Raw genomic sequence first — 15,377 nt, 5'->3', positions numbered from 1 at the left:
TCCTACGTGGTCACGCCATGTGAGCTCGATGTCGAAGCGTTGCGTGACAACAAAATTTTCGTTACGCAAGTGGCCACTCGGCCTAAGACATTCCTCCAACGAAGAACTATTCTAAGGTCATTAATGCCTACATTCTTTCTTACCTGTAATTCTTCCCAGGTTGGCATATTTCTGACCCTACGAGCAATCCTTCCTCATCGGCGAAGTCCATCGCGCGAGATGAAAAAAAAGTAAAAAAAAAAAAAAAATTGTGAGTGCGCCGCGCGGAACTCTGTGGCTGAGGCTAACGAACAGTTTCGTGCGCCAAGTTGAAGGCCGGATGTCAATTGTTTCATAATTGTTTCTTATTTTTTCATAATTTCTTCGTTTACTAAATTCATTAATTTGTGTTCTATTCATTTACGTCGTTGTTATCGATAAGAGCGGTTTGATTGGAGACAGAGAAAAAACTGAATCATCAACTTTCAAATCTTCTTTTATATGCTTCCTCGTTTTACTTCAGCTTTTTCATTCATTTTCATTTTTTTTTTTTTTTACTCCATTGGTGGGTACATCGAGTGCTTGTTGTAAAATTTAAGTCTTCCTAAAGTCATTATTCATCGTCGAAAAATAATTTCAATTTTACACAAACTCTCATCAAATTGCATCTTACTATTGACAAAAGCCACGGAAAATTTATTGTTATAAGCATTTAAAAACGACGTTGATACAAATCTCTCTGCCAATTGGCAAAGCAATTCCAAATTCTAGATTTGTGAAATTGATAAATAATTTATGCTAATGTATTCGTAAACGTGTTTCGTCGATCACCTGCAGCTTATGAGAGACGCTTTCGACGCCAACTTGGAAAATCTGAGAGAAATCCACTTTTCTTCTCGCGAAAAGGAAAACATTGACAGTTGAAATGCTAGCAGTTTCCTTCATAGGCAAGAAATTCTGCTGCGATGCTCAAGTCGAGGTTTGTACAAAACTATTGTGAGTGAGGTCTCGACGGCCTTGTCAGGAAATATATTTTAATTCATTTCATGTTGTCAATTGTACCTTGAGGAGACGCGAAGATTAACTTTCGAGCGATATTTCAGCCGAATATCAAGGCAATATACCGAAGGATTTTTTTTAATACTTCGATCTGCTGATGAAAATTGCGCAAAGAAAAAATCTGATTTTTATTTTGATGAAATACTGCGGTTTTCAAAATTTGGTTCACACCTAAGAACGCTATGAAAATTCGATTCCCAATACTGAGATATTTTTCTCCCTTTGAGAATACTATATGGCAGCTGTAAGATTTCCTCAGTGGACTAAAGCCATTTTCTTGAGGCAAAATAAATTGATTATGTTCTTCTTCTTATTTCTCTATGTATTGATGAGTTTTATTTCTGCGGTATTTTTTTTTTCTCTTCTTCCGGTCTCTGACAAGTCAAAACAAACCTTCCTCTATTTTAGCGCGTCTTGTAATCTATTCTTTTTTTTTTTTTTTTTTTTTTATACCGGGTTGCCGCCAAACTTAACTTATAAACAAATTGTGAATAGTGAAATCAGTGAATGATACAGCCATACTCAAAGAAAAAAAAAATCTGAGTGTTTCCAGTAAGACTCGAACCTTCGATTTTCCGATGAGTATTTTGGATGCTCTATCACTGTTGCTGATGTCGTTTGTTGCTTTTGTTGATTTTTTTTTATTCATATCAAGTCGTGACATAAGCCAAGAAAAAGACAATTCTTGATAATAGATTTTGCGCGAGAAATTAAATAGAGTGTTTACACTTATCTTATAATATATAAGTACTTTTCATTTAGCAACTGTGGCAAAGTATTGCTAAAATTTCTTTTTCATTTCCTTCCCTTATTCTGTTTGTCCCCAAAAGTTTTTACTTCTTAAAACTGAAGGAAATTTTTTTTGGCTCCGTGATCAGAATTAGGAGATGTTGAATCTTCTAAGCGAAAGGGAATAGATTTTAGAGTTATATAATCCCTTGAGTTTCGCCGTAATCTGTTAATTCTAGCAGGCTATTTTCAAGCCAAAATGAAACTGCAAATCGCTAACCTTATCTAATTTTATTATCATGGGTGCAGACGCATACCCTGCTTCCCGGTTGAATTGCATTTTACCCAGGCCAATGATGATAACGGCAAAAGAAGAAACGAAAAAAAACAAAAAAAAGGAACGCTTAATTTACAAGATGAATTAAGTGCCAGAGGCAATAATAATTAAAACTGAGATAATACTGTTCATTTTTTCCCCTCACACGTGATCCATGTCAAATAACACGAAGTTGTCGGGGCAAAATGTGTAATAACTTGTTATTATTTTTTTTTAAGAGAGGAGAAAAACGCAAGTGACGTCAATAGGTATTTTCGTGCCAAAACCGGTTTTTATTTTTATTAACTTGGGATTATTGCGGACATAAACAACAGGCTTTGAAAACAAAAGCATCGGGTTTTAAAAGCGCTGACTTCTCATTTCTTTATTTTAACGTCATGGTTCATTTCATGTTTGCATTCATGACGAAAAGAGAGTCCAAGCATGGTACTTGTTTTCGATTTTGATCTTCTTAAAAGCCCGAACAAAATATTGAGTGAAAAAAAAAACCCGTGAGGTTCATTTTACTGGGATTCTTTCCAGTTACCTGCGATGCTGTTCTCTAGAATGGCCACCCATAAAATGTGAGGCAAGCAGGGTCTGTAGGTGTTTTTAGAGATTTTTAATGAATCATGAGTATAGTAATACTTAGCCGTAGAGCATTTAAAAAACAATTGGTATTTTGTCAGAAGACGAATAACAATATATGTAATGGTCACATCTAATTCTTAGGATGTTCTTACATTATATTGCTAATTTTGTTTTAAAACTGTTTCGCAAGTTAATAACTTTGCAGCTCGTTTTCCTCGGCATTCTATTCAGTTCCCCTGACATATGGTCTGTACCCATTTCGGTCGTGGAGAGGGACACCACCTGAGCTCAAACCCAGACCAACCATGCCTAACGTGCTGGTGGGTAAGCTTATTCCCTCTTTTCTTACAGGTTGCGAATCAAGTCGAAAACAGTGGATTGCAGCTTAACCTGAAAGTTCGTGAGACATGTCGACAGTTTATCAAGACACCCGAGCCGGTTCTCGCTACACTTCATGTAAGCCTCAATAATGGGCGAAGGGAGGACGTCAACAAGTGCAAAGAACTACTTTCTTTTCTAAAAGAGCAAGTCCTGCCAAAGACTGTAAAACTGATAAGTTTAAAGAGAATTAAAAAAATCAAAGATAAAGACAAGAGCAATGGTGGAAATATTTTAGGCTGCATATGGCCAGGAAAGTCAAAGAAAAGGTACTGTGAGTGCTTCTTTAACAGTCTCTGACAAAAAACATTATAACTTTCCTTGTTATTGCACAATCCACTTTTAATGTGTCAGTTTTTCTATTTTAATTTTGTGCCTATGCAAGACGCTAACTACGTCGAAGAAGATAATTAAACTATTATATCAAGATGAATATTTTTATGGGAAAAAAAAAACAAACAAAACAAGACAAAACAAGAGATGTGACCAAAACAAGGTTTTGCTTTTAATCTGTATCGATTTGAAGAGGAAAGCTTTTTGATTAAAATTGTCCTTTTCAGGAAAGAAGAGAACAAGAAAAGATGCACGCGAGGTATGAAAAATGCGTCGTTGTTATAATTCATTTGTTTCAAATTAATAATGGTACTAGGACTGAGTGGAGTCCAATTCTGTAATCATACGGGTGATAACAAAATCGGACGACTGCGCAGCGGAAGTCCAATTTGTTTATCACTAGTATGACTACAGACCGAATTAGATGACACGAAGTCTTATTCTAAATAAGTGTATGTTGGTTTGATTTTTACATCTTTTAGCTGAAATATTAGGGTTTTTTACTATTATTATTTCTTCAGATACAGAGAGTTATCCTCAAACATCTGTCGTCGGCTCTAGCATCAAACTCGATAGTACCAGTCTGCACGAGAACCACACGGCGGGCATTTTGGCCACACCCTCAGTCACATGTGCAAATCTGACACGAATAGAAAAAGTTGAATCTAACGACGACATCCTTGAAGAAGACAAGAACCCTTCAATAGCAAAACTGAAGAACATTTCTGATGAAAATCTATCATTGAATTATCTTGATGAAGGAAAATTAGGAAAGACCGAAAAGGCGGTGGTTGAGACTTCCTACGACAACCTCACCACTTCCTTTGCAACAAAAGAAAGGAATAAAATTGTGAAGCGCAATACCACGAGCTGCTTTGGAATCAAGCGATCACGGAAACTGGGCACTGGTAAATGGCACTTGAGCGAGAGAGGTCTGCAACGCGTGCAAAATTTGAAACAAGACGCTCGATCCAAAAACACTGCAAGTCCTACAATGATTGTAGAGCATAACCTGAGTGAGCAGACGAAACGTGATCTGGAACAATTTGCAGCTCAATACGTTGGCAAAATTTGTGAATTAGCACTTACAAGGAAAACGAAGGAAAGCTGCCGGGAATTTGCAAAGATTTATGTCGAGAACGTGCTTACCCTGGCTAAGAACAGAATTTCTGAATTAGAAAATTTGAAGCGTCATGAACAAAACGTACGCTGTGAAGAAAAGTGTAGTTTAGAGGTTGAAGACCACCCCAGCTTCAGTAAGGTATGGAAATATTCTCAAGCTCTCGCTGAAGGCCATGATTTCTCTGAGGCACGGACAACAGTGAAGGACATAGCAGTGAATGGCGCAGAACTTGGCACATCTTCGGAACATTTACGCAGTAATGACGGAGACATTATAAACGATTGTCAAACTGGAGATTTTGAGCGTGAAATTATAAACTTAGCGTCGTCAAGCGATGACAGCCTCTCAGAGAATTCCCCAAGTTCCTCTAGTGAGTCGGTAGAGTTTCATACACAGTGCACACGAGAAAGAGGCGAACCAATTCCACCATGCGAAATCGAGAACGAGGCAAAAGTTCACTATGCGTTTGAAAATATGGAGAGCGGAAAATTAGCTGACGAGAATTACGGGTTCCCTCCACAAGCAGGTAAAGAAGATGGCAATTATTCTCTTGAAGCACTAGGAATTTCTTCTACGCCCACAAAGGAAGGGGAAGAACTGCCACCTGGAAAAACAGGACAAGGAAAATTAGCCACCAGGATGCAAAGGACTGGTAACCAACCTGAACCCAGCTGCGGTCGAAGAAGGCCCTTTTATAAAAGGACTGTATCGGAGTCTCAAGCCTCTGAGAGGAAACAGTGGAACTATACACAGCCTGGTGACGACGATATGCAGGTGACAAGTAATTTGAATCCATCTGGCTGGCCAGGTAACACCCCACCAAAGTTTGTTCGATCACCTTCGTGTCCGGATGTAACCGAGGCAAGTGAGATATTCGATTTCAATTCTGATTCTAAAGTATTCATTGTATTCGGAGTATTTGTTGGAAATGATGCGGCCTGTCTGTTTGTAGAAGTATCTGAAAATGCTGACGGGTAACAGTAACGATGATGACGAGGATGATAAAAATTTGAGACAACGGTGATAATGATGATGACGAAGAAAATAACCAACTATTAACAGGAATTGAGCAACGACTTTTAACTAAATTATTTTTTTAACGGTTGATTGCTTTGGTCCTTTGAACCTACTCACTTTATTGAGAAAAGTTGGGATCGTCATTCGTTTCCTAAAAAATGGTTTGGTAATATCTTTTGTTTTGTTTTTGTTTATGCGACCACAACGATAAAAGGTGCGCGCATATCCCTAATCCTTAACTGACTGAACATACAAGTCTCTTTGTTGCGTTGCATGCGCACTTGAACCTAAATAGACGATTGTCGGAGTAACCTCGTCCCCAATGGTCCCGTTTGTCATGCGCGTTATAAGCGATCCCGTTCTTGACAAAAAGGAAAGCGGCCTCTGGGACGAGATTGTTATCGTGGCTAAAGTAAGTGACCGTGGGTATGTCTTGTATCTTCTCTTTACAGGATGATGTATTTATTGAAAGCATTCTGAGCCATCATGGAGACGTTTACGACTCACTCGCCCAAAGGACCTGGGTAAGACTTGGCTATTAAGGCTCTGCAATATTTTCATGATCCCCCCCTAAAAATTAACTTTCTATGGCCTGTACCCCCTCCCCCCCCCAATACCCTTGACACTCCGTTGCCTCCATTACCCCTGAAAACCATGTGATCCTCCAAAAAAATCTTTCAAACCTTCCCCCTCCCCCCCCGTGATAAATTGTGACGAGTCCCTAAAAAACCAATTTTTCTACTTTTCATTTTGTGCAGACAATACTTCACGTCCATGAGTTGTGGAATGGCGGAAAACCCATGGACGCCATGAAAGCTTGTATCGAGTTGACAGGAATGGTGGACTTTGAGAAGAGTCTGGGCGCCACACCAAAGCCGAGCACTCCCTATACGCTCATGTCACGTGATTATGCATTGTTTCTAAATATTCTGCAACAGTTACCGAGCAGCTGGTGAGAAAAATGAATTTCCTTTGATTGTAGAGAGAAAGTATCCCCATGTTGACAAGATAATGTATACGAGCGCTTGGCATCTCATCCCAACCCATAGCATTAGCATGTAACGTCATGTATAAGCACATGGAAAAAAAAAGACAGAAATTACCCACGCGACTTAGGAAAAATATCTGCGAACAAGTTTAGTCGAGTATATCTCTCTACCAAAATTCGCGCGGCAACGGCAAATTGACGCATGACGGACTAAAGTGGGAAGGAGGGACTTTTCCTGGTCTGGGAAAAAAATCCCCTTTTTAACTTCACTAATTTATCGATCAATTCTTCCACTTTTGTTGCGCGCTTACAGAGCTTCCTGTCAAGCAATGTGTGAATTTTGCGCATTTACCCTCTTACTCTGACTGACCTTGCATTCTCAGGAAATCTGGTTCTAAGTTTCCTTCAGATTCCAACAACCTAGGCATTTGCATTTAAAAGCCCTAATTATTATCGCTATTATCATTGTTATCACTTTATATTTGTTATCCTTATTGTAATTATTATTCTTAAAATTAATGTCATTATTATTATTTTATTGTTATCATTGTTGTTCTTTGTTGAACTTATGCGCAGCGCCATGTGGACTCTTGATCTCTGTGAGCTCGTCCTTCCAAAGCTAAAGGGATTTATTTCCACTCAACATCATTCAAGGTACGATATAAATTGGATTCTTTACTTGATTTTAGCTATTATTTTGTTTTCATTCCCGTTCGCTGGATTCTTTTATTATATTCGAATATTTGTATTTTAATCCGATTGTTAGAAAAGAGAGCAAGCTCTCAATCCTCGTTTTTATCACAACTGTGAGAAAGACTTTGTATTTCGGGCGTAAGTCTGAACATGAAATAAAGTTGAATTTTGTCCGCTTTCATTGAGTTTTGAATCCTCTGGTTTCATAATATCAATTTAGGTTTTGCTTATCGCGAGGCGCATTTATTGTGTCAGTGAGAGGAACAGCATGTGGAGGATATACGAAGGATTGAATCTATCAAATTCCGGATCCTTTACTCGAGGAAAAAAAAATTAAAAAGTATTGCCATGATATAGAATTTAATTTCGTTTTAATAAAAAACCTATGCTCCTATTTGATAAAATACACATACTCTGCATTGACACTACTGAACAAGTTACAAACACAAAAGATAAAAATTTGGAGCAAATTGTTCCCATTCTTTGACAAAGTTTGAACGTAATTTGCTAAGAATCGATGAAAATCTCTGTCACTAAAATTTTGTGCCAAGTGAAGAGAGATAAGTCACCGACATTATTTCTCAGTTAGTGTTTAATCCGGAAAGGTTTTTAGGTGTGTCTATTTGTTATTCCTATCCGTTCTTTTAATCATTTCGTTCCGTCCTCTTCTCAGCCACGTGGAAATGGCATGTAGTGTTGTCCATGTTGTATTAAAGAAAGTCGCGGTGGTGGTTCGACGGACATCAAAGGGTGAGGGAAATGATTGAAAGAAAAAAAATATATAAAAGTGTTTTGAAAAAAGAGCGCTAGTGGAGGTAGAGATTGAAATATATGAGTTATTGACCAAACGTGAGGTCGAGATGGAGGCTCTTGTGCAGCCATCTTGACCGAACAAGCTTGAAGAATAAGAATTTAAGTATTGAGCTAAACGATTTCACTTACTTAATTAAGAATCAAGAATGACTAATTTATTTCGAGAGCCGGAAGAGAAAGCTAACTGTGTTTGTGACAACAGAGCTTGCAAGCTCTGAAAAAATGCTCGCGGTGGCCCAACGGTCGATTGTCCGAACTCCGGATATAAGCACCGACCAGTTATTGATTGTATTTACTGACAAGCACGCTGCCCTCACTAGACCTCCTTCCATTATGAGTACAAATGTGTACCGGACTGCAAAGAAATACTAAGAGAGAGGGGGGAGGGGGGTTCAACCTGAGATGGGTTATCATATCATCTCTTTCATTTTCTTCCTCAGGAACTAAAGACAAAGAAAAGGAACAAAAGATCAAAGTCTGCACAAGCGAGTTGAAAGACATCAAAGATATGACCAGTGACGTCATACACGCAGTGAAAGCCGGGAAGAAAAACAATACGGAAGATCCTGTATCTATGAAACTGGTGCTGAAGGAACTTCAGTTAGCTTTAGGAACATTTTTAAGCAGTGCGAGCGCAAGTTGAGCTTTTGTTGACACTAGGTATCAACATAAAAATATTGTTGACGGATTAGATAATCTCTGAAAGCAACATTAACTTCCAACAAAGTGGTTCTATCCAATAGAATTGTCTCCGCACGCCCATAAAAACGCAAGAATAAAAAAAGAATTGTACCGCAGATGTTCCTGAACGATTGTAAGACCCCATTATATAACTATGAGACTACATTCTTATCTGTATCTCATCTTTTTTTTTTTTTTCTCACCTCAGGGGAAGTTAATTTGAACTCAAACCAAGATGGACACCATACCTTCGCTATTGTCTATTTTTATGCGCTCGCGAAACACTAGTCCTCCTTGGCAGAATAATCCACTATGATCATAATACGGTTTCTTCTTAAATATTGAAGTAAGACTTGAATCAGTGGAAGAAGCTCTTGGCTGAGGTTAAACTTACATTTCGTGTCAGACTCAGATTGACCTTTCGTTTACTTTTATCCAAATCATAGTGGCCAAAACTAGGTGTGACTCGAGGTGAACGGTACATGGAACTTGTTTCTACAGTTTGATTCAATTATAGCTTTGGCTTGGTGTTCTATTTTTCCCACGTATCAGTTAAAAAACAGGTCAGTCGAGCGTTCGGCACAGATTAGACCACCACTGCGATACAAAAGAACTTCAAAGCCATGAAACCGTCTTCGAACCGTCTTCGAGAAATTTTTACGATTGTTTGCAGAGTCTCTCGAAGGCCCAATTTATTCTGCTCATTCAATACTTCCATCTTTTTGGCAGCTCAGGTAAAGTTACTTTTCAATTTAAACTGCGATGAAAATTGATGTGTCATCAAATTTTTTCCATAAATATTCCAATAATCAGCTTTTGTAAAATATTGTTGCCCGCAAGAAGCTAGAAGGGGAAATCCCGTTTCCCTTACGAATGTCACCTGTTTAAACCATTGCCTAATGTCGTGTGGTCGCTTCCTAAACGTCTATGGTCTTCTGTAATACTCTAAATTGATAGTTAAACTAGGTTTTTTGTCTGTGTAACGAATGATTGCTAACAGAGTGTTTCAAAGGCCAAATTTATTCTGCTCGTGTATCAGTTCTATATCTTTTTTCGTAGCTTAGGGGAAATTAATTCTCAATTTAAACTAAGATGAAAATTGATGAGTCATCAAACTTGTTTTCCATAAATATTCCAATAATCAGATTTTATAAAATATTGCTACCCGCAGGAAGCAAGACGGGGAAATCCCACTGCCATACGAAGGCCGCCTATTTAAAACATTGTCTGATGTTACCTGGTCGCTTGCTAAACATCTATCGTCATTGATAATACCCTAAATTGATCGTTTAACTGGTTTTTTTCTCCGACTAACGAACTGATACTTGCATCGATGGCAGGACCGTCTGACGAAGGTAAGACTTGCATTTCTTTCAGAACAGAATTTCAACAATCTATTTGGGGGAGGAATGGAAAGCGATGAAAGAGGCTTTCCTTCAGTACATTTGCAACACTATATATATTAATATCGTTGTGTCTCCTCGCTTCCTACAAATCCTCTTCGGGTAATATTTTCAATCATTTAATGCGTGTCCTGAAGACCTAATTCATTGGTATTTTGATTGGTTCGAAACTTGTAATGAATCACTTTTTGGTTAGCGACGTCTTAAGCGCTCGACTAGGATAATCAGCAACACCTCCGATGAAATGCAAAATTCAGGTGTAAATATTATTGCTATCGAAACATATTCAGCGTTTTCCTTATTTCAATTTGCCTCTTTTTGGTGCCACGCTCGATCGATTATATATTTATTACTTTTATTTGCGAGTTTAGGAACACTTTACGAACCTTCCAGTGGAACCCAAATATTGACAATTGTATATAACGACACTCTTTTTTTCTTTTTTCTTTTTTTTTGTTATCAGCAATGTGGTTTGCCACCAGGTAAATCGCAAGGGCGATTATTTCAAACAACTGGCTTTAAAACAGCTAAAACCGGTTTCAATCGGTTTTGCCCTTGTTATTAAAAATTATTCTTTATTTCTCCCAAATTTTAAACGTTAAACGTATTTAGAAATGCAAAATTTTTTAATATGCAATCTATTGGAGTGTTGGGGTAAACAAGTTCAAACAACACGCGCAAGCAGGAGGCACCAGGCGTCTGATCAGAAATAGTTTATTTACTATCGGACGCTCGGTCTCTTTCCTCTCAAAAATTTAGCCCTAGGTACACGCTCCGTTAAACACCTTAGGTCCATATCTTTTTCCAAGCTCAGGGAAAATCGTTTTTCAATTTAAACCAAGACGAAAATTAATGGGTCTTCAAACTTGTTTCCATAACTCTTCTAATAGTTAGATTTTATAAAATATTGTTACACGCAATAAGCAAGAAGGGGAAATCCCGTTGCCTTTACGAAGGCCACCTGTTTAAACCATTGCCTAACGTCCGGCGGTCGCTTACTAAACATCTGTCGTCTTCGATAATGCCCCTATAGATAGTTTAACTAAGTTTTTCCTCTGAATAACGAACTGATACTTGCATCTATGGCAGGAGCGTCTGACGATGTTAGGGCTTGAATTTGTTTCAGAACAGATTTTTAACAAACTATTTCGAGGAGGAGTACGAAATGATGAAAGAGGCTTTCCTTAAGTACATTTGCGACACCGTATCAATATCGTTGTATCTCTATGCTTCCTACAGACCCTCTTCGGGTAATATTTTCAATCATTTAAAGCGTGTTCTGGAGACCTAATTCATTGGTGTTTGTAACTTGTAATTAATCACCTTTTGGTTAGCAACGTTTGATAAGCACTCGACAAGATTAATCGGTAACACTTCCAATAAAATTAGTTTCAGTTGATCCCAAAAATATGTTACTTCGTTTTACTAACTCAAAGAAAACTACAAAGAGATAATGCTTCTTGTTTAAAAATGTGTTTTTATTTTTAACTTTTACCTATGTAAGTTGCGTGTTTGTTTGTTTGTTTTTTTTTTCTTGCTTTTGATAAATCATGGTATTGTTTGATTACGCCATAGACGGGGAGTTCCTTACAACTTTACTTTCGACTGGATTCCCTAATACCGACTTGCCGAAGCGCACGTACCTAATCGCTGTCGTCAAAACCGATAATGGTGAGGAGATTTACAATGAGCGCTTCAAAAACATACGTAACGATAAACATGCAGAGGAAAGAATGCTTAACGATGAGGACTTTCTTCGAGCAGTAGCTGATCATCATAATGTTAAAATCATTCTGACTTCAAATTATTCACCATGTAGTAAATGTGCGCGTAAATTAATAAGTTTTTGTAAAAAACGCGAAAGGAAAATCAGAAAATTCATTATCCAGTTTCCATTCTTATTTAAAATGCAAGAAGAAGAAAATAAGTCTGGCCTCCGAAGCCTAGACGAAGTTGGTGTAACCTTACGAGCTATGAATGCAGACTCGTGGCTTAAAGTTGGAATTGACCTTGATTATATGGATGTCGAAGATAAAGAAAGAATAACTGAAAGAGACAAAAAAACAGCTTATAAACTGAAACAAGTGCTCTTTATATAACCACCCGAGCAAGAATCGTCTTTCCTATTAAACTCGTTAACATTTACTGAAAATTGAAACGCAGGTCCACAAGGACCTGTGGCTCTGAGAAACGGCGCGGTCTGAGAGAAGGCGTGGTTCTGGACAAATGCCAGAGGAGAGAAAAAAAACTTTTGTTAATAAGTGTAACTTAGAGAAAGTGCTAGTCAAGTGTAATATGTCAGTTATTGACCTCAGTTACACTAGCTTGTTGATAGAGTTATCTGATATATATCTCATCTGTCTGGCTTTCATTGCACAGTTAAATACTGGTTAGTGTAGAGTATTAATCGGTCAAGTGACTCCTCTCACTGTATGCTTTAATTCAACTGTCCTTTAGTCAGTGATCAAGAAAGTGTACTTACCATACAATACTCGTAATTAGTTATTTTACTTTTACTGAAAGTAGATTTACGACATGATTGAGTAAGTACAGTACCACCTTGTGACAAAAATTAATGATTTCCTGTAAGCATGAATGTTTGGGAGAAGTTATGGTGGTAGTTGACACTATTTTTGCTAGGATGCATAGGGTTTGATGATTGTAATGTATATCTTTTAGCTTTCAAACTTTCAACTTTGTATTAATTGTAACTGTTTACCCTATCTATTTCTCTGTATCTTAAGCCCTAAAAAGTTGAAGCAGGCGAGTCAATAATAATAACCTGACTTCCTTTGTTTGGAATTATGTGATTATATAATTTTGCTGTGTAAGTTACCACATTGTCAGATGTATTATTATTATTTAGATTGCATTAAATACTCTTGCTCAAGCTTTTAATGGTGCATGGTGTGTCAAATGTCCTCACAGTGGTAACGCAATGTAACGCAATACGATACAGTAACAATAGGTCAAATTAATTTCTAATACTATTTCAAGATGATAAAAAAAATCCTTAATGTTTCGTTTCTTATATTTGCAGAATTTTGATAGCCTAGTTAATAAAATGGTGTGACTGAGACAGCTGCAGTTAGGAAAATTGTAATCACGGTAAACAGTGTTGTTTGAAGGGAAAAAAAAACGTCAATTCCATTATTTATGGTATAGCAGTGTCACCAGTCTGATTGAACGATTAATTCAAGTGGGGCAGAAAAGACTGAAAATCTGTTTTTCCCTCGTTCCAGTTAAAAAAAAAACAGGTCAGTCGAGCGTTCGGTACAGATTAAACCACCACTGCGTTACAGAAGAACTTTAAAGTGATGAAACAGGCTTTCCCTTAGAACGTACGCGATACATGCATGATTCAAATCAATGAGTCGACTCCTTCGAACCTTCGTTGGGAAATTTAAACGATGGTTTGCAGAACCTTTCTTTTTTAAAGTGCTCATGCGATCGATAGTTCCATATCTTTTTCGAACTTGCAGTTCAGTAGTAGTTAATTTTCAATTTAAATCAGGATAAAAATTGATAGGTCATCAAAATTTTTCCATAAATATTCCCATAATCAGGTTTTATAAAACATTGTTACCCGCTAGATGGAAGAAGGGGAAATCTCGTTGCCTTTACGAAGGCCACCTGTTTAAATCATTGTCTAATTTCACATGGTTACACTAGCCCTTTTACCCATGGGTAAAAAGCGTTTGCCTACGGGCAAGGACGTTTTTGTGCGTAACCGCTTTTTCTAGACCGAAACTTCCCTGGGGTTATTTCAATGGATACCTTAAAAAGAACAAAAGAAATTCCCTTCACAAGTCCTGAACTTATGAGTACGGTTTATCTGCTCCTTGAGGTGACTTGGCCAATCATAAAGCAGAACGTAGCTAATATAGGACATCGCCTGCAGTGTTTTTAGGTGACCTCCGATGCGCTTGGCTAATTTCGCGCCTACTTGTAGCACGAGGTAACATGGCAGGGTTTTGTGCATCACTGTGAATATTTCTTTCTTTTCATGAGTTTGCTCTTCAGACTGTCAGTTACGAAGTTGATTAAGTAATAATATTTCAGTTCATCTGTGTATAGGAACGCTAGGCTAAAGGAAGATCCTTACTACAGCAGCACGAAACCAAACACAAGGCCGCAGGGAATTAACACCATCGGCGATCCCCTGTATGGTGTTTGCATGGCTCAAAATCAGACTCCTCTGCATTATCCAGCGATGCTAAATCCCTACCCAACTTACCAGAAGCCTTTCCCCGGTCGATCAGTTCTTTCTCTTCTTTTGCGCGCTCACAAAGCTTCTTATCGAGCAATGTGTGAATTTTGCGCTCTTACCCTCATTCTCTGACTGACCTTTCATCCTCAGGAAATCTGGTTCTAAATTTCCTTCAGATGCCAACATTATAGGCATTTACAAGTATTAAGGCCCAAATTATTATCGTTATCATCGTTATTATTTCTAAATTTGTTATCATTATTTTAGTTATTCTAAAATTACCGTCATCATAGCTACACTTGTAACCTGTTCAGCAGACCCCTACTAACGTTTCAAATTAAAGTTACTCGCAAAATTTGCGTCTCCGATAACTGTATCCAAGAGGACATAAACTCTTGCTGTGTCTCACCTTTTTAATTTTTAGCTCAGGGGAAGTTAATTTTCGTTTAAACCAAGATGAAAATTATACCTTTGCTATGGATGTAGGTCTCCGATTCAAACCATTGTCAATTATATTTTTGACCAATTTACGGTTTGGTGTTCTGTGTTTCCCGCGTGCTAGTTAAAAGACAGGTCAGTCGAGCGTTCGGCACAGATTTGATCCAGAGAACTTTAAAGTGATGAGACCGTCTTCGGGAAATTTTTACGATATCTTGGAGAGTGTTTCAAGGCCAATTCTATTTTGCTCACCATCCGATTTTATACAGTATTGTTACCTGCAGGAAGGAAGAAGGGGAAATCCCGTTGCCTTTAAAAAGGCCACCTGTTTTAACCATTGTCTAATGTTACGTGGTCGCTTGCTTAACTCTCTCGTCCTCGATAATACCCATATTGATGGTTTAACTGGGTTTTTTTTCTCTAAATAACGAACGATAGCTTGCAACGTGTTTCGAAGGCCGGTTTTATTCTGCCCATGCTATAGTTCCGTATGTTTTTCGCAGCTCAGGGGAAGTTAATTTTCTACTTATACCACGATAAAACTGATGGGCCATCACACTTTTTTCACTTAAATATTCCAATAATCAGTTTTTATTAAATATTGTGACCGCAAGAAGCTGGAAGGG

The 15,377-nt window shown here is 37.8% G+C and overlaps 1 protein-coding gene across 1 annotated transcript; it reads left to right on the top strand.

The window, feature by feature from the left end:
* Window positions 1-817: 817 nt before the first annotated feature.
* On the top strand, window positions 818-8,803 carry LOC131783770 (uncharacterized). Its single transcript, XM_066174533.1, has 9 exons — window positions 818-958; window positions 3,026-3,321; window positions 3,613-3,644; window positions 3,907-5,369; window positions 5,978-6,049; window positions 6,284-6,477; window positions 7,090-7,167; window positions 7,880-7,956; window positions 8,460-8,803. The coding sequence occupies exons 1-9, from the start codon at window positions 905-907 to the stop codon at window positions 8,660-8,662; spliced, it is 2,469 nt and encodes an 822-aa protein (XP_066030630.1). The 5' UTR covers window positions 818-904; the 3' UTR covers window positions 8,663-8,803.
* Window positions 8,804-15,377: the final 6,574 nt, after the last annotated feature.

This window comes from Pocillopora verrucosa, chromosome 11, assembly GCF_036669915.1.
Source record: "Pocillopora verrucosa isolate sample1 chromosome 11, ASM3666991v2, whole genome shotgun sequence".
In the NCBI taxonomy this organism is placed as follows: domain Eukaryota; kingdom Metazoa; phylum Cnidaria; class Anthozoa; order Scleractinia; family Pocilloporidae; genus Pocillopora; species Pocillopora verrucosa.
This window is presented reverse-complemented; position numbering and strand designations above follow the sequence as displayed.

Coding starts and splice junctions, on each gene's coding strand:
- LOC131783770 (XM_066174533.1), top strand. CDS start 905: ATGCTAGCAGTTTCCTTCATAGGCAAGAAATTCTGCTGCGATGCTCAA. Junction 5,370..5,977: donor CGTGTCCGGATGTAACCGAG/GCAAGTGAGATA, acceptor TTCTCTTTACAG/GATGATGTATTTATTGAAAG. Junction 7,168..7,879: donor TCCACTCAACATCATTCAAG/GTACGATATAAA, acceptor TCCTCTTCTCAG/CCACGTGGAAATGGCATGTA.